This window comes from Lissotriton helveticus, chromosome 1_1 (assembly GCF_964261635.1).
Source record: "Lissotriton helveticus chromosome 1_1, aLisHel1.1, whole genome shotgun sequence".
NCBI classification, from domain to species: Eukaryota; Metazoa; Chordata; class Amphibia; order Caudata; family Salamandridae; genus Lissotriton; species Lissotriton helveticus.
In genome coordinates this window covers 345220328-345240120 of record NC_136057.1, presented here as the reverse complement: position 1 = coordinate 345240120, position 19793 = coordinate 345220328, and the positions used below count along the sequence as shown (strand labels likewise).

At 48.5% G+C, this 19793-nt stretch overlaps 1 protein-coding gene across 11 annotated transcripts in view; it reads right to left on the bottom strand.

The window, feature by feature from the left end:
• Positions 1-19793, bottom strand: part of LOC144807664 (protein mono-ADP-ribosyltransferase PARP12-like) — a 393804-nt gene that overhangs the window by 317606 nt on the left and 56405 nt on the right. For all 11 annotated transcript variants that reach the window (XR_013606379.1, XR_013606384.1, XM_078673300.1 and 8 more), the window contains exon 2: positions 4849-4984. Coding sequence is in view for 9 of the 11 variants with exons in the window: in XM_078673300.1 (XP_078529426.1) it covers positions 4849-4984 (136 nt within the window). In the remaining 2 variants the exon portion in view is untranslated. The remainder of the gene's footprint in view (positions 1-4848; positions 4985-19793) is intronic.

Here is a 19793-nt window from a genome sequence, read left to right as displayed (position 1 = left end):
TATCCAATAACCACGCTCCAGATAATTCCTCTCCGTCAGGGGGGGTTAACTAACCGCAACACTTCAGCCCCTGGACCTTTATTGTTCTCGACCTCTGGGTCAACTCATGCTTCTCACCGGCTTCCCAGTTGCCAGCCCCTCTGTGTCAGCTGTTCTGACTGCCAACGTTCTTTCAGATCTCCATAGGCTCTCACCGTCCCCCGCACCCCAGCTCGCAGAGCGTGGCGGTCCCGGGACCCCAATCCCACCTACGCAGATCGCAGGCCCGGGCCCCCAGCGCCCCACTCACCAGTGTACAATCAGGCCCTCTGTCAGCTCCCGATGTATCTGCGCTCTCCGCCCTGGCTCCTCAGCGATCGCAGTCTCCTCAGCTCCTCTGTCCACCCTGCGTCCTCGTGGGCAAATGGCCGCAGCAGCGTAGGTCAGGAACTGCCCCCCACCTCAACGAGCGGGGGATCCTCAGCCACCTTCTATGGCAATTACGCCCCTTCGGCAGCTCCTCCACTATGCCCGGTGATCTTTTCCAGCACAGTCCTCTGGGCCGCCTTTATGCGTCCGCCGCCATTGTGAGGCCGCTCCTCGCACTTCGTTAACGTCCAGTAGCCCAGCGGGGGGTCCCACAACCCCGCTCCGATCCACCCTTAATGCTCCCTAGGGGAGGCGCCCCCCGCTCCGTAGCTCATGAGCGGCCGCCGCCCGGGCACCGTGATGGTCCTGACTCTCCCGGCGCCGCTCACCTCCCTGCAGCTCTCCTCTCCGGAGGCCACGACAGCTCAGGTCAGGATTCCCTCTGCCCTCCGCCGACACCTCTCCTCTCAAAGAGGCGTCCGCCAATCGTTGCCAGCGCCCATTCCACCGTAGGCAGCTCCTCCCTGCAATGCCGCGATCGCCACAGGGTCCGTCTCGGAGGCTATTGCAGACGCGTAGCCGCCATCTTGCGTCCGCCTCGCATCTTTCAACAGTCGGTCGGGAGAGCGGCGAAAAGCTCCCCAAAATCACACCTCAGGTCTCAGGGGAGCGCTCAGGTAGACACACTTCACTTCCCCATGCTCTGGTGGTGTCCACGGGTGCGAGGCCTAATTTTATGCAGGATAATTCCGGGGCTTACAGTGGAGCCCGGTTCTTATGCGACCAGCACCATCGGCTGCTAAGCCACGCCCCCTGAAGTACATCTTTATAGTAAAATAATGGTTGCTGTTATGGTGTGATATATTGGGTCTCCATGATTATGTAGTATTGGGATGGATCAACTAAATGTATAGGATTTAAGCTGAGCCTGTGGGGAGGGTGGGGGGTGGGAGTAGAGAATATTTAGTTTTTCTTAACTGGAAGAGACACAGTTATCTGGGACTGTCACATTGACCAGGTATATAACATTAAGTGGCCAACTGAGTTGGAAACATATTGAACAATGCCTGATGAGAAATGTAATGATGTGGTTATCTCCATTTTTCTATAGGTCAACTGCTGAAAAGTTGTAAATTTGAGGCACTACTATGCTTATGCTGTCATTTTTTCTGGGACTTTCAATGTTGACATGTGAACCTACCGGCTAATGTCTTCTGGTTTATTGTCTGATATGTAAAATCAATAAAATATGTTTTATAAAAAAAAAACATGGGTCTCCCTCATTTGGTCGTTAATGAAAGTGACCCTTATCACAGGCACCACAGTCATTCCTAAGAAGTCACCATGTTGCATTGATGCATCTAGTACCAAAAAAGTAGGCACGCTTCACTGGACCCTCTGAACCCTCCATGTGCCTATTCTGAGTCTTATTTCTTATCAGCATGGGAACGCTTTGGAGGGTGCAAGCTTGACAAATCTGGAGCAAAATGACAATAAAGTAACACCATATCCCACTGAAGGGATAGGCCCGAAGGCTGGTATGCCTTACTCTGAGATGTACCAGACATCTGGTCTCCTCAGGGCAGCTATGTCTTGTGGTAAGTACTAACTCCTTCACCTGCTTAAATACAGAGTATGTGTAGTATGCTCGAGTCATCTATTAAAGGGATACTAATGATTTAATACATGTTAGGGACACTCATGAACTTATATGGGGAGGGATGTCTATCCAAACAGTGCTGTGAAGACCATAGAAAAGACAAGGCACAATTAGTAGTATTGGGAGCTATGGTTTAAGGTGCTTCCTGTCTCAGTCCCTGGTCCCTGCTATTACTGATCTTTAGTAGCTTGTCATGAGGTCACTGTTCTGCTTTGAAGTATGTCTCTTGCACTAATCGCACCTCTTCTAAGGGATTGCACTAATGAATATTGACCCCTAGTACATCATGGTGCAAGAATATCAAGGACAAAAAATCAAGGGACAAATATTGGAAGGTAAGCGCATATAGGGAAGTAGAGATTTACTATTCCCTATTCCACATCCAAATATCTGGGATTTATATGTATCCATGTATCCCATAAGTGCATATATGTGGAGGTAGGTATGGAAAATCTAGACTGATTTACCTGTTGATATTTTTTTCAATATTTTGCCCTTCATATTGTGTTCCATCGACGTTCTGGGGTCAATATTTAGGGTGCCCACCCTTCTAGGCGGCAGTTGGGGGACTTTGACATTTTCGCCATGGCAGAAAGTCCAGGAACTCATTGAAACAGTCCCTGGCCGCTGAAGTGAATCCTAGGCAGGAAGTTAGAGAAAATTCCCTTTGCTCTTCTTTACATAGTTTGAGGTCAGGTTTTAGCAATGTATGATTATCAAGCAAAAGTACAGTAAAAAAGTAAACAATAGTTAAACGTTAACTGTAAATAATCACATTTTAAAACTTTTGCTGTTGCCCAAGGCAAAAAATGAAACTGTGCTTTTCAGCGGTGTACTGAGTGATAAGGAAATATGAGAATGTTTATATCATCACCTGGTTGGACATAACTTCAAAATTATAGGATCCTAGGGGGAATGGCTTGGGCAGCCAACATGGCGGACGCAGCTTGATCTACGCCAAATATCCTACATAATCTGTCTGCAATCCTAACTAGTGCTGCCCATCGGACATCGGTGCTTTCACGCTAATGCCCGGGATCATCTGAGGACTGAAGGGGGCGGAGCGGCAGACATTGGTCGGCGTGCTGCTTGCCGGGCCGTTTGAGGTGTGACGAGTGACCCGGACCCGGCTTGGCGCGACCCGTCCTTTCTTCGACCTCTGGCTTGGTGCCTGCGGCTGATTGTGGGGCCGGATCGGGATCCGAAGGTGAGGTGGGATGCCCTGACGTGGGAGCCAGTGGCGGTGGTGCCGCTCGTACCCCATTGATCCTTTCTCTGGACACCCTGCCTGAATTCCATTCCCTCGAAGTCCGCCTCCTTATGGGAGACCTGGGTGCTCATAAAATCTGTCAGATCTACCAGACACTAACGACATACACCAGAACACCATTGCATAAAACTAGAAAGGCGTGGCAGGATGACATACCAGAGTTGACAGATGATGATTGGGCCGAAGCCTTAGCTAGCCCTCGGGGAGCAGCTGTGTCCTGTCGATACCACCTCATCCAATATAAATACAAAAATTGCGTATACTATACACACCTTCACCTTTGGAAGATGGTTGTCGTCCAATCCCCCCAGTGTTTATGCTGCGGAAGGGAGGAACGATCATTCATACACACAGTGTGGAGCTGCACGGCATTGCAGCCCTTCTGGCGCAAATTCTCATCCTGCTTGGGTAAGATATTCACCTGGGATTTTCCGTTCGGCCCAAAGCTATTTCTTTTGCACAGTACCGATGGGATAGGAGGGAACCGGTATAAACAGCACCTTCTCTTCCTGGCCCTCACTATTTCCACTCGGATCATTGCCCAGATGTGGAAGGGGGCCTCTCCCCCGACATCAGGGAAATGGAGGCAAGGCCTAGACAGTTGCATGGGCGCAGAGATTGCGGTGTTCCAGGCATTAGGCTGCCCCCAGAAACATAGGAAAATGTGGTCCCGATGGGCAACATACCCTCTCAGACCCCTAGTGAATGATAACGCCCACGATCCCCAGACAACATCATACCTCATCACCGCTCATACATGTACTTAGCTGAATTTCCCAAGAAGCACGAGTATTAGATCTGTCTGAGCCAAACTGTTCTTGTTGTGCTGTATAAATGGGAAACATCCTTTACGACGCGGATGTTACCCCGCAGTACCTTTACAACGTGTATTTTAGAACGCAAGTCGTAACCACGACTTGCGCTAGAGGGCGCTAAAGGACAAGGAATAGTAGATTTACTATTCCAACACCTTCCCTACTGTACGTAGGCTGGTGTTGGAATAGTAAATTAAACTATCACTAAGTCTGCACCCCTACAGCGCAAGTCGTGGTAACGACTTGCGTTGTAAAATACGTGCTGTAGCGGTACGCGTGGTAATACCACGCGTCGTAACAACGTACATCCGTATATATGTTCTGCATTAATATGCTATACATGCTTGGTACACCGGAAAAATAATTTTTGTCCTGATTATGTATATGTCGGACTGCGGCCCAGAATGTATAATGGGAATTCAATGAAATTTGTTGTGAAAAAAAAGGATCCTATGTTAGAAAAAAAACGGAAATCCCAGAAGAAGACAATGGTAGGAGCCTCTTCAGGTTTAGATATACACCAGTCTGAACAAACCAAAAGAGGCAAGTGGAGGCACTGAGAATGCAAGACTGGGTCAACTCCCGACCAATGGGGGGAATGTGCATATATAGTTACAGACTGGACAGTGTTTCTATTTCTATATACATAAGGAGCAGGTCCTTGAGAATCCACAAGGTGGCAGCAGCTTCTAGTGCTAGAGGTGTTAGAGAAAGGTGACTCTAACTAAAGATCTAACTCACGATATGAAACTCACCTCTGGCAAGAAAGTTGAATCGTTTAAAAGCAGCAACACCTGCAGTTCCTGCTCATCCAGGCTGCTGATCTTGTGGGCCTTCAGCACAGCCTTGTTGACCTCAGACTGGATGTCATGTGAAAATGAACAACTATTCCTGGAAAGATATACACACAGTAAAATCAACAGAGCTCCATTATAACACATCCGGGTCAAATGTAAGCACGCAAGAGATCAATAACACTGTTTCTCAAGGCTACCTTCCCTAAAGGTTTACGGGCAACACACTTATTAAAGACAACAATTGTGGGTTTGTGAAAAAAATAAAGATGGCAAATAATCGGTCTTCTGGCAATGGTATAGATGTCTATGGACTGCCTAGTAAAATGTGGTAATTTGGGTGAGATACAATTATGGTTGAGTTCTGCATCACACAGAGAAAAAAAGAGCACATTATATCTGAATATTTATATTAAGAAAAGGTGTGCACTATTAAAATCTGTGACCGTAAATTTAGAACCCAGGTGTGCATGTAGTATTCAGGAACAAAGCCACTGCCTTTCATTAATGTGAAAGATTATAATGGAGTGAGAGCCTGGTAATGCAAGAGTACTTTGGAAATAACAGAGAACCAACTAAACGAAATGTTCACATGAGACAAACAGGAAACCGCAACTGTAATCCCGATTTGTGACCATCAAATGAAAATATGCAGTGCTCACAAACTCATACACCAACTTTTTGTGGCAAGACCCACACAGATACAAACACAGGCAATTAGGCTGTGTTGTGAAAAACAAAGTTGAAGATACAGCTGATAGATATGTGGTGGGGGCTAGCACCTTGTAGATGGTTTGAGTGTCTGCCATTTATTGCAGTATTATCCTTCTACCTATGTTTGGTACTCTTTTGTAACATGCACACGTTACTTTTCTCTTGTAACACACTGCTTGCTACCTCTTACATTTTGTTTGCTTTAGATACTTGCACAAGTGCCACCATTGCCTACGTAACGTTTGTTCTTGTGTTGGAGTATCTGCCATTTATTGCAGTACTATACCTCTTCTTGTACTCTGTACGCTTTTGTAACCTGCACACGTCACTTTTTCCTCCTGTAATGTACCTTTTGCTACCTCTTGTATTTTGTTTGCTCACAATTGTCACTTTTGCATCAAGTATCTTAACGTTTGCTGTTGTAATTTGTTCACTTGTAATCTTCTCCTCATGTATTAGTACTGTTCCTATTGTGAAGCGCTCTGACACCTTCGGGTGAAGCCCGCGCTATATAAAATAAATAAAATAAAATGATGTAGTGAAACTATCAGAGCAACAGCAGGGCGGAAGCAAGAGAGAACAGTGAAGAAAATGGTTTTGCCAACAGTTACACCTCCTCGTAGGTACATTATCAGGCCTTAGAACATCTTCTACAAGGACTAGGTACACTTGTCAAAATGTTGTTGTTTGTTGTTGTCTGTTCGGTGACAGCTCTGTGGGAGTAGAATCAACAATGAAAGCCAGACCAGGGCCTTGGCTCAGAACAACTGGACCATATTACTATGAGGGCCGAAGCATGCCTTTCCGCCACGGAAAGGCATGCGGGAATTACTTGTGGGGGCCCGTTGCAGGCCCACAGGGACTCTGGGGGGTGTGGGGTGCACATGGGGGGTACCTAAGGTACCCCCCTGCAGTCCCATGCACAACATGGCAGGCACCGCCCGGTGCCTGCCATGTTGTGCATGGAAGTGAACGACATGCCTTCCTGGCATTGTGGGGGTGGTGCTGAGTGCAACGCCCGCCACAATGTTAGGAATGCAGGATGCGCCCGCCACTGTGGCAGGCGCATCCTAATGGCACCCACTGGACCTCTGCCCTTATGGCGGGCGGTCCCTTTTCACGACAGGATGGCGGGCGGACTTTGTGCCCCTATATATTTATAATATAGAAACATTTCTGGAGGACAGAGCTTGTGATATGCATCAAATTGGGTCCCGCCCACTGCCAATTCTGTAAAGACGCATTCTTGATGCCATGCACTGGAAATGCCTTACAGAGTTTACTTTGAATATTTTTATGGACATTCTGAGTCTAAAGGTTAATCGTGGGAAGTCAGATACTATGATAATTTGCCTGGGCAAGACCAGGGCTTTTACCCACTTTCTTGATGGAAATAAGATCTTAACAACAGACACTTCCTCATATCTCAGGTTGCTCTTTAGCTGCCAAAACAACTGGAGATCTCTGTTGGAAACCAGAAGGTTATATTTTGATAAATCGATTATGGCAGTGTTTACATTTGCATCCAGGTCAGGTATGCAGCCTCTGAATGAGATTACCACTACTTATAACACTTTGGGGTTGATTAGGATGGTGGGCGGATCGCCACCGCTGGCCCGGCGGTGGCGATTCGCCCGTCAATTGCAACCCGATTTACCCCTTCCATATTATAATGGCAGGGGTATCGCGGCGGACGCAAAGTGTGTCTGGCGCTTTTCCACCGGTCGGCAATCGTTCCGATTGCCGGCCGGGGAATTGGGCCGAGGAATTGGGCCTCAATATTGTGGCAGTGCCTAGCAGGCACCGCCATCCATATTAGGATGAGTGGCAAACAAGGCCTTTCCATGGCGGCGATGCCGCCATGGAAAGGCTGGCGGGGATTCACTTTGGGGGTCCGTTGCAGGCCCCCAGGGCCGTGGGTGCTGCACTTGCTGTGCACAAGGAGGCAGGCAACGCTGGGTGCCTGCCACGTTGTGCATGGCAATGCACATGTCATTTCACCATTGCGGCAGGTGCTGTGGTAATTATTAATTAATTAAAAATAAATTACTTCTCACGCTTTACCCCTATAAAACTGACAACCTGCACCTAAAATGTATTACACAATTCCCATAATTAATTGTCAATTAATTAATTATTATTCATTAAACACTAATTATGAATTATTTAAAAATAAATTACTTTCCACCTTTTACCCCTATAAACACCACAACCCACACCTAACATTTTCCCAAAAATATTACAAACACAATTAACATTATAAAATCTGAATTAAATAATATTCATAAATAAATATATTCATAACGTTATTCTAATTAAATTACTTCCCACCCTATTCCCCTATAAACTCACAACCCGCCACAGAACTAAAAAAAGCTCAATTTAATTACAATTACATTAATACATACTAAAAATATAACACAAATATTAAAAAACATATATAAAAAATATACAAAAAAATACATGACATACTCGATTTTAGTGCAAGTCGATATTTCAATTTTGACTGAGTACCTGACAATACAGACTACTTCAGGTCCTGAATGCTACAAGAATGGCTTAGTCGGCAGGGAATAGTCCTTTTCAATCTGTATTGAATTAAAAACAACTGTTGTTGTGTTCGTCTCTAAATTAGACAGACAGCACCACCATGTGGCAGACCGTCACAAGTTCAAGTGTTAACAATTACGTACCATGCCGAGCACCGGAAACCACTGGCTCAAATTAAGCACTGGTCTAGATTGTGCTATAATGTGGTGTAACTTACTAGACTAAGGGTGAGATCGATTTATCCCCTTGCAGATCGCAAAGAAAACTACCAGGGAGTAAATGGTCATTAGTTATTTGTTTTTAGAAACAAACTCACCCTTTGTGAGTTTTTCCTGAAACACAACAAAAGTTTAAAAGTTAGGTGAACAGCCATCAAAACAGATGATGGCTGTCCAATGAGGGGAACTGCTCAGACTGTTAGGCTGGCAGAGGTAATGCCCTTCGCCATCCCGACAGACACAACCCTGTCCACCAAAGCCCACATCCAGCCCAAAGTCACCCTGTTGGTTGAGAGAGCACCATATTTGCATATATGATATTATTCACAGAAGGATTTGAACAGTTATTGTTCATATTTATTATAGCTTAGACTTTGGTGGTAATATAGATGTTTGGGCTTCGAGACAAAAACAGCTTAAAATGCCATTTTGTTAAATGTACTTGAGGACGCACTTCCACGGAGCTGGGGTAGGACTTCAATGCCCACACTGCTCTTAGTGCTGCCATTTGAGGAGGCGGGCCAGGCCTTTTATAACCAACGCCACTTGCCTACAGCGCAGGACGCTCCAGGGTCATGCCCGGACGAACACCGGGCCAAGAGCAGGCCTGACTTCGCCCTTCTTAAGGCGGAAGAGGCTGGGAAGGTCCATCCCCATTGGTTGTAGATTGGAAATGAAAGGTTAGTGGATTCCAAGAAACAAGTATGCTTTGCACAGACAAATAATGTGTTCAGTGATAAGGTTGATGTCTTGTGTTTTGGTAGCTGTTATCTACGTCTCTGGTCAAAGTGCGGGAGTGAGTGGAGTTTTGCAAAGAGACTTTCTTGGCAAAAAGGGGAAAAGTAAGGCAGGAGAGGCCCAGATGGGAATTACCTCACTGTAAGACATTAGTAAATCAACCTTTTAAGACCAAAAAGTTGAGAGTAACAAATGGCTCAATTAAGGAAGTGGAAACCATTCTGAATCCATCTTCTAGTTATCCTCCTAGAAGCAATCCTATTGCAATAATATTTGCAATGAAACCATGGAAATCTCAAAGGGTATTTAGCCCGCAGAGAAGCCTTCCTCTTGTAGCTACAAATGGGTGTGTCACCTCATCCCTATCAGACTTCCAAGTAGGCTTCTGTTCGAAAACCAGACCAATCAACCACATATTCCGATTGTGGTTAATTCATTGATAAACCATGATACTAGATCAGGGCCACTTGTATTTGGCATTTGTAGATCTTAAAGCAGCTTTTGATCTACTTCCTCATACGTTTTGGGAAGCTTTGGATGATATGGGGGTCTACAGAATTATTGTATCAATTCTCATAAGATTACACAAGATGAATTACCCTTAAGTTAGATGTGGCAACAAGGAGGAGCTGACTAATCGCATTAGAACAGAGAAAGGAGTTGTGTTTTGGCCCCAACTCTCTTCTCTCTACACATCAATGACGTTGTGAATTATCTAGACTTCCCTGGTAACGACTTCCCTAAAATAGGATACTTAAGAGTGACAGCACTATTGTTTGCAGATGATACACTCCTCAGCTCTAAAACTCCTGCTGTGTTGCAAGCTATGATTCATCCTTTCCTAACGTTTTGTTCGGACGAGGGTCGGAGTTAAACACTATGGGGTCGATTTCGATCCGTTAAAAAGCGCTCCGAATTGCCGTTCGGAGCGTTTTTCCCCGTACGAATCGTACCCGTTGGCGTCCCCATACGAATCAGCAAGTACGATCACGACCTAAAGCGTCACTCCGTACGCCTCGTAAACAACGCCGTACAAATCGAAAGTCCATACGAATAGATGTCGGCTGACGCTCCACGCTACGTCCGAATGTAAATAGACCGCGTCTTCCGAACCAGGAAGTACGATCCGTGTTGAACACACTCCGTACGGCTCTTTTTCTACGAGAGCTCAAAACTACCGTAAAATCACAGTCCGGCACGAACCGCACCCCGGTACGCGACAAGCAGGACATGAACGCCATCGTCCGTCTCATCCCAATCCTGTACGGCCACCACCTCGTACTTAGAAACCGACGACGGCGCAGAAGGTGAGTACAACGAAGTCCAACATACCTGTACGTGTTGCCACACGCGCACATCTCCATTGCACGACTGTAATGTCTGGGTACGTTGCGCCACACACTCCCGCACATCACCAGTGTAATACGAAGACGTGCCGCACCTACGTCATCGACCTCGGGGCACGGTACGTCACCGCACAACACCAGTGTAATACGGAGACGTGCCGCACCTACGTCATCCACCTCGGGGTACGGTACGTCACCGCACAACACCAGTGTAATACGGAGACGTGCCGCACATACGTCATCGACCTTGGGGCACGGTACGTCACCGCACAACACCAGTGTAATACGGAGACGTGCCGCACCTACGTCGTCCACCTCGGGGTACGGTACGTCACCGCACAACACCAGTGTAATACGGAGATGTGCTGCACATACGTCATCGACCTTGGGGCACGGTACGTCACCGCACAACACCAGTGTAATACGGAGATGTGCCGCCCCTACGTCATCGCCCTCGGGGTACGTTACGTCACCGCACAACACCAGTGTAATACGGAGACGTGCCGCACCTACGTCATCGTCCTCGGGCTACGGTACGTCACCGCACAACACCAGTGTAATACGGAGACGTGCCGCACATACGTCATCGACCTTGGGGCACGGTACGTCACCGCACAACACCAGTGTAATACGGAGACGTGCCACACCTACGTCATCGCCCTCGGGGTACGTTTCATCACCGCACAACACCAGTGTAATACGGAGACGTGCCGCACCTACGTCATCGCCCTCGGGGTACGGTACGTCACCGCACAACACCAGTGTAATACGGAGACGTGCCGCACCTACGTCCTCGACCTCGGGGCACGGTACATCACCGCACAACACCAGTGTAATACGGAGATGTGCCGCAACTACGTCATCGCCCTCGGGGTACGGTACGTCACCGCACAACACCAGTGTAATACGGAGACGTGCAGCACCTACGTCATCGACCTCGGGGCACGGTACGTCACCGCACAACACCAGTGTAATACGGAGACGTGCCGCACCTACGTCATCGCCCTCGGGGTACGGTACGTCACCGCACAACACCAGTGCAATACGGGGACGTGCCGCACCTACATCATCCACCTCGGGGTACGGTACGTCACCGCACAACACCAGTGTAATAGACGTGTGGGACATACGTCTGCTATGTCAGTGTAAGTGTAAGAGGTGTGTAGAAAACACACCCACCAGTGCCCAGCAGTGCCCAGCATCAGAGTGTGTGTGTGGCTAAGACCCCCACCACTGCCCACCAGTGCCCAGCATCAGAGTGTGTGTGTGGCTAAGACCCCCACCACTGCCCACCACTGCCCACCAGTGCCCAGCATCAGAGTGTGTGTGTGGCTAAGACCCCCACCACTGCCCACCACTGCCCAGCATCAGAGTGTGTGTGTGGCTAAGACCCCCACCACTGCCCACCAGTGCCCAGCATCAGAGTGTGTGTGTGGCTAAGACCCCCACCACTGCCCAGCTGTGCCCAGCATCAGAGTGTGTGTGTTGCAAAGACCCCCACCACTGCCCGCCGGTGGCCAGCCGTTAAATCTGAAACATACCATTGTTAACCTCATTACCATCAGGAGATAGACACATGTTAACATACCCAAATGTGAACATCACACCAGCTCCCAGGCACACAGCAGTCACAGACATCACCACACAAACTAAAGTTCAGAAAAAGAAATAAATAGCTTTATTCAGCTTGTTCAAAATTGAAAACGCAAATAAGAGTCCTTGCTCATAAAAGGCCAATGGCCAGTCCAAAAAAGTCTGATCAACAGTTTGTGACTCCATGGGTGTGCTCACGCCCAAACTTGCCTGCACATGGAGTTTAATCCGCAGTGGAAACTATGGGGGCACCATCTGTGGAATCCTCCGGCACCGCAGGGACAGGAGAGGGAAGGACAGGTGGAGTCGGTGCAGGTGTAGTGGATCCATCCACACTGGTTGGTGCATCGCCGAAAGTAGCTTCAAATACCTGGCTGCACACCTCAGCCAGTGCGGAAAAACTACCACCTGTACCCGGGGACACATTGGGGGTTGAGGTAGAGGGCTGTGAGTCTGTTCTACTGGGTGTGTGGATGCGTGTGTGAGCTGTGTCCCCTCTCCCTGTGGGTGTGCCTACATCCCCTTGAGATTGTGTGCGTGGAGCTTTGAGTTTTTTCTGGCATGAGGGTGTGCTGGGTGTGTCTGACCTGTGGCGTCTGCATGTATGTTGGGTAGGTATGTGAGAGGCAGAGGTGGATGGGTCTGAAGGATGGGGGGGGACAGATGCTGCTGGGTGTACAGAGCTGCCGTCAGTGTTGACTCTATGGCAGCCACACTCCGGCGTAGATCAGACATGGCCAATGACATGCCCTCCATGAACGACACCAACTGTGTAATGAGTCATGTATGTCCATGGAGGACTGTCAACATGGATGTCTGACCTACTGCAATCTGCCGGAGTAGGTCCACAGACTCAGCACTGAGGGCAGCAGGGGACACAGGGACAGGGGCTGCGGTGCCGGGAACAAAGGAGACACGAGGGCTTGCACAGACCCTAGGGACACTAACGACTGGGAGGGTGGAGATGGTACTGGAGGAGGGGCGGCCAGCCAAAGATGAAGAAGTGATAATTGCTGCATATTCCCCCTCCTTCTGAGAGTCTGACTCGGAGTTGTCTGCATGGTAGGATGTGTCAGTCACATGTCGTCCGGCCTGCAGACTCTCCTCACCCTCTGTGCCACTGCCTCCCTCTGACTCCTCAAAGCAGGTGGCACTGTCGGTGTGTCCCTCTGCCTGGTCCGCGCCTGTGTCTCCTCCAGATTCAGATGATGATGCTGTTGGCAAGGAGATTAAGAAAAACATATCAGTCACGTGTACACATCAGACATATCATCTAGAAATCATTTGGGCACATTTCTAAACATGGCATGCATCATGAGTCACATGACACTGAACTCTGCACAATGCTAAGTCTAGTCTTGGGCAATTGTGAGAGACACAACGCTCAATGTATAGTAGGATACAAGCAACAGGCAAGGCAAAAACGTGTATGAGAGACACAATGATGATCCACTGCCTGACAACAGGATAGCTGATGATGCATCACAGTTCATTTTCCAACCCTGCCACCCAATCCCAGGCCTGGTCATGTTTGATTTGCTTTCAACTTGTGCCACATGGGAAAAGTCCTGCCTGAACTGCCATGTGATGCCATCCTGGGACCTGAACCAAGTGTACCATCACCTCACACTGGCATCACAGCTGGCTACACCCAAAGCCACATTGTGTGGCTGACCATCAATAATATTTCCAAACAACATGCAATATATTTGGAGAATATGCACACACGCACTGCCCAGTGTGAGTATCCATAAGCCCAAAATATTTCACATGTACATTGTGCACCTGTAGCTAACACATGACAATTAGAAAGTGTACCATGGACAAAGGCCACTGAGGCTGACTTGTGCAGAAAACACATGTTGAGACTCAAGATCATTGCCAAAATATGAAGAAGGGCAGACACAGTGCACATGTGGTGCTACATGTAAGGTACCAACAGGTGTCACAGACCCCCCTCCAACATGATGATGTGCAAAGGAAGATGCATACTGAGACATTGCACCCTAGGAGTACATGTGAAAAACAATCATCAGCCAAAGCGCAGGTCAAAAGTGGAGTCGGGCAAGGCATGTAAAGAAGCAGCTGCAGAAACTGGGAGATTCTAATGCCAATGCATAAAGTGCCTGTCTGACCACACCACTCAAACTATGGGAGTGTTAGCAAGGCTTGGAGCACTGCAGGTAGCATGTGACACACATGACAACAAACAGACATGTACCTACCCCCTACTTGCTGCTGTCCCTCCTGCAACTGCCTATGGAGGTCTGGGAACACCACTTCCAGGACCCGGAGCATGTGGGGGGTGAGGTGGCGGGTGCCGCCATGCCGGCGTGGAGCTTCCAGCTTCAGCTGTACTCTGGCGATGCGGCGGGTCCAGCACCGGATGTCCTGCCACCTCTTCTTGATGGTTCTGAGCCTCCTGCGAGGGCCCCCCTCACTCCTGACAGCCCTGGCGATGTCCACCCAGATTTCACCCTTCTCATAACCTGGGCTTCATCTTGGACTCCTCCCTCACCATGACCAGACAAGTAAACGCCGTCTCCTCGTCATGTTTCAACATCCTGCGCATGCTACGGAAGATCTTCCGGTGGATCCCCACCGAGACAAGGAAGACGGTCACCCAGGCCCTCGTCACCAGCCGACTGGACTACGGCAACGCACTCTACGCCGGAACCACCGCTAAGCTCCAGAAGAGACTCCAGCGGATCCAGAACGCCTCAGCCAGACTCATCCTCGACATCCCACGACACAGCCACATCTCCCGACATCTGAGAGACCTGCATTGGCTCCCCGTCAACAAAAGAATCACCTTCTGCCTCCTCACCCACGCACACAAAGCCCTACACGACCAAGGCCCCAGCTACCTCAACAACCGCATCAACTTCCACGTTCCCAAACGACAGCTCCGTTCAGCCAGCCACGCCCTCGCCGCCGTCCCCCGCATCCGGAGAACGACAGCAGGAGGAAGGTCCTTCTCCTACCTGGCCGCCAAGACCTGGAACTCCCGTCCGACCGACCTGCGCCTGACCCAAGACCACCTCTCCTTCAGGAAGAAGCTCAAGACCTGGCTGTTCGTGAAGTAGCAGCACTCCCCCCCCCCCCCCCAGAGCCTTGAGACCCTCCGGGTAAGTAGTGCGCTATATAAATGTCACTGATTGATTGATTGATTGATTGATCATAGGCAGATACCTGTCACAAATGTAAACTAAAAGAACATCAGTACACCCGGTGCATGTTCCAAAGACACACATATGTGCACAAATTACTTGATGACAACAGGGCATCGTATGCTCCACACATTTGCATCATTGTCCAGGAGTACGTGGCCTGTGAGCAAACACTACTGCATTACATGCCATTGAAAGGCTACAGATGACATGAGGGGTGCTAAACACTCTTTGAGCATGGCACTCACTGAGCAATATATGCTACATTTGGGTGCACTGCAGCACGTGACATGCTGTCACACACCCCACTACAACAAAGTACTCTCTAGAAACAACACTGTACACCCTGGCACTCACTCCCAACAACATAGCATCTATCCACTATACATACACAGTGGCTATAATGTCACACACACAACAGGTGCACACTCCAAGGTAGTGCACACATCACTCACCTGATCCTCTGGTCTCCCATACAGCTTGCTGTAGTTTGGCAGGAGGGCATCCAGCAGGGCCTTGTTCTCACCATCAGTGAATGCAGGTGCCCTCTCCATGCTCAGCTAATCAGGGTCCAGAGGATACAGAGACAGCAGCTGTGGTTACCACTCCAATGTTGGGCAGGCAAGTGCCCTCCCACAGCCACATGCTGCCTTATATCTGTGCTGCAGAGGGTCTGTGAGTCCAAGGAGTAGTGTGTGATAGGCCACCATAGTTAGCATCCTATGTTCCAACCAATCACATCACACAGAAGGCCATGACACACATATGCATGGTTTGAAAACTGAGCAAGAGCTGAACAACAACTTTTGCAACATTGTATACTTTTGCCCAACTGAATTTTCTAGAACACCTGTAGGAGGCTCAAAACTCTCTGTATCCATGACAACCTGGTTGCATTTTGATCATTCCACTGTTCCCCTAGATGTTCCCTATGTATTTATTTGAATACCCACACAAGTACGGTGCCATTGCCGTTGCTAATGCAACCCATTCAATGGTGTAACGAGGCGTACACACGCACGTACCAATGGGGTACGCTGTGCTCGCGTATGGCTAACATGCAATAGGGAAACGAGGCGTACACACGCACGTACCAATGGGGTACGCTGTGCTCGCGTATGGCTAACATGCAATAGGGAAACGAGGCGTACACATGCACGTACCATTGGGGTACGCTGTCCTCGCATATGCTCAAAATGCAATAGGGAAACGAGGCGTACACACGCAGGTACCATTGGGGTACGCTGTGCTCGCGTATGGCTAACATGCTATAGGGAAACGAGGCGTACACACGCACGTACCAATGGAGTACGCTGTGCTCGCGTATGGCTAACATGCAATAGGGAAACGAGGCGTATACACGCACGTACCATTGGGGTACGCTGTGCTCGCGTATGCTCAAAATGCAATAGGGAAACGAGGCGTACACACGCACGTACCATTGGGGTACGCTGTGCTCGCGTATGGCTAACATGCTATAGGGAAACGAGGCGTACACACGCACGTACCATTGGGGTACGCTGTGCTCGCGTATGGCTAACATGCTATAGGGAAACGAGGCGTACACACGCACGTACCATTGGGGTACGCTGTGGAGGCGTACACACGCACATACCATTGGGGTACGCTGTGCTCGCGTATGGCTAACATGCTATAGGGAAACAAGGCGTACACACGCACGTACCATTGGGGTAGGCTGTGCTTGCGTATGCTCAAAATGCTATAGGGAAACGAGGCGTACACACGCACGTACCATTGGGGTACGCTGTGCTCACGTATGGCTAACATACAATAGGGAAACGAGGCCTACACACGCACGTACCATTGGGGTACGCTGTGCTCGCGTATGGCTACCATGCAATAGGGAAACGAGGCGTACACACGCACGTACCAATGGGGTACAGTGCGTCAGACATGCACAAGTGAACGATTGTGTAGGCTGCGTTCCTGACCTCCTTCATGTCACCATTGGGAGAGTGACTCCAGGAAATCACATTGCAGGGATGTAGTCTACACTCATGTTGACGATGTGGATGCATATATCAGCATGGCATCCTTACATCAGCATGCCCCAGGTGTGGCAGACATTGAAGAAGCACAGGGACTGTGACCTTGTGGCTCAGTTGATGTGTGAAGAGCTGTTGAGACATTTCATTAATCATTTTGCACATGTGTATCACATACATTCAACACTTCGCACCTGAGTAACAACTGCAACATATTGAGAGGCACATCAACACTGGAATGGCACACCATTCAGTACAGGGAACTGTCACATGATGACAGCAACATGCACACTGTCACAGAGGTCGAATTGACGCACAGCATGACCCTGTGTGACCACGTCATGTGTGTGGCATGTGCGACATTGTGCATGCTGTTTGCATATGAAATGAACTGGTCAGTATTATATTCCTCACCTTAGAATATCCCCAAGTGTCATCCTGGATATGGCAATTTCCGCTTAGCAGTACACTTGTGTGTCGGTAGGCATCTCCTGCGGCTCTGCGTGTGTCATTGGCGTTGTGTGCGCTGTGATGACGTTGTCTGAGTACTCATACATCGCCTCTGCGTGCTCATGTCAGGTCCTCTTTTTTCACACCACCAGCGCTGTTCCCGTATAAATGTAATCTTACTCAATTTGTAACCCAAATCATAGGACGATCACTTCTGACCATTTCCATTGGATTGTCTGACTCAGGACGGTGCCAATAGGGATGTCCGTTTCATAGCCTGTGAGGATTGCGAACAACTCATGTCGGTGACTGACCCTCACCGTCGGTGTCTCCACTGTTTTGGCGTCAAGCACGACAACAAGAGCTGCTCCGACTGCAGGGAGCAGACATATGAAGCCAGGTGTGAGTGGTCCCACAAGCCGCTCAGACTCCAGCATGACAGGATAGTCACCCCATCTGACAGTCATCTGTAGTAGTTGTAGACTCTGGTGAATGCACCAATGTGTGTAGACATTGACACTGCAACATTGCATCTACCATGGTTTGACATTGTGTTAGAGGTCACAACCACGGACTCTGTGGTGGATTGCAGCCTCACTGTGTGCATTAGAATGTGTCTGGTTCCTCACATCCACCTTGTGGCACAGTCCAGTTAGTTTATCACAAAACCATGTCGTGTAGGTGTTGCCCAGTGTATGTTCCACATGTTAGGACAACTGTCCTGTGATTCTGTTCGCATCGATGCATTGCCCCTTGTTGCAGTATGTCATGTCACTGTCATGTCGTTACCTCAGTGCAGGTTGAGAATACTGCTACGCCAGCCTTCACAGTGAGTAGCAGTTCTGTCTAAAATCACATGATGCCATGTATGTTTTGCTTTAGACATGACAATGTCGTGATGATGCATATGTGAAATATTTTGTTGCACCAGTGCAGTGCGGTCATTCACATGATTCTCTTGTCCCGTGCAGCATTTCTGTGCGACGGTAGGGTATCATTATGTTGGTTGGATCAACATCACTTGCTGTTGAGTCATTTTCAAACTGCTTGTCATGTTTAGCATAGTGATGCAAAGTTGATAGAGCAAAAGACTGCCTACAGAGTGCCTTCATTGCATGTAGGTCATTAGCTTCCTCATCATATGTGATTCTTACAGCTGTTGTGGGTGATGTCAAGTTTGCCTACATGGCCCTTACTGGTACACATTATCAAATACAGCTATTACAATTGCGTAAGTAGCATTGCCATATGTTTTAATTTGTTTGTTTTGTCCACATCATCAGAGACAGTGAAATAGTATTTGTACACATACATCTCATTACATGGTAGATGACTTGTGAGCGTTGCACAAGACTCAAATAGATGACAGACTGTCCTAGGTTGTATGTGTCCGTGTCACAGCATTGGATCTCATGTGATTGCATATTCAGTGATCTCAAATTGGCTACAGCCGTTACACTTCACAAGTGTGACTGGTACAGTGTATCTCATGAGGTATTTGTTGTGTCAGTGACATGAGAAAGTACTCCTAATGGGTCTTTGCCTCTGTTTCAGGTCTCCCTCCCTGCAGTTCCCAACCTCTCCTTCCCTTGCCTGATCACCCTTTTGTGTCTGTCATTTATACTCAGACCAAGGGGCTATTTGGAGGTGGAACCCTTTGAGCATCACACCACTCTGATGAAGAAAGGTATGGCCATTCCCTGGCAGGGTTGTAGCGAATAGTCATGCTGCATTACAGGTGACATCATTCATATACTTATTTATTTGTCTTCTTGCCAATGCCAATGACCATGTATGTTGGATAATGCTCCATGGCCTCACAAGGTAAATCATCATGTACTGCATGACGTGTGATTTCAAATGAATATTGTGCCGCCTTGATGTCAACGCACATGTCCTTCTATTGTGCATGTATACTTTATGGCATGAAGTAAGCTTATGCTTGTTATGTGTTTACGTGTACAGTGACTACATGTATGGTGTTGATTAAGGCTAAAATACTATACTGTGTGTGAGGTAGATGGCTGTGTAGCTGCTGGTTAGCTTGGAACACACTAGCTGTAGTCTACACCTGCTGACGCTGTGTGTCCTGTGCCCCACTTGTCCCTAAGGGGCCTGATC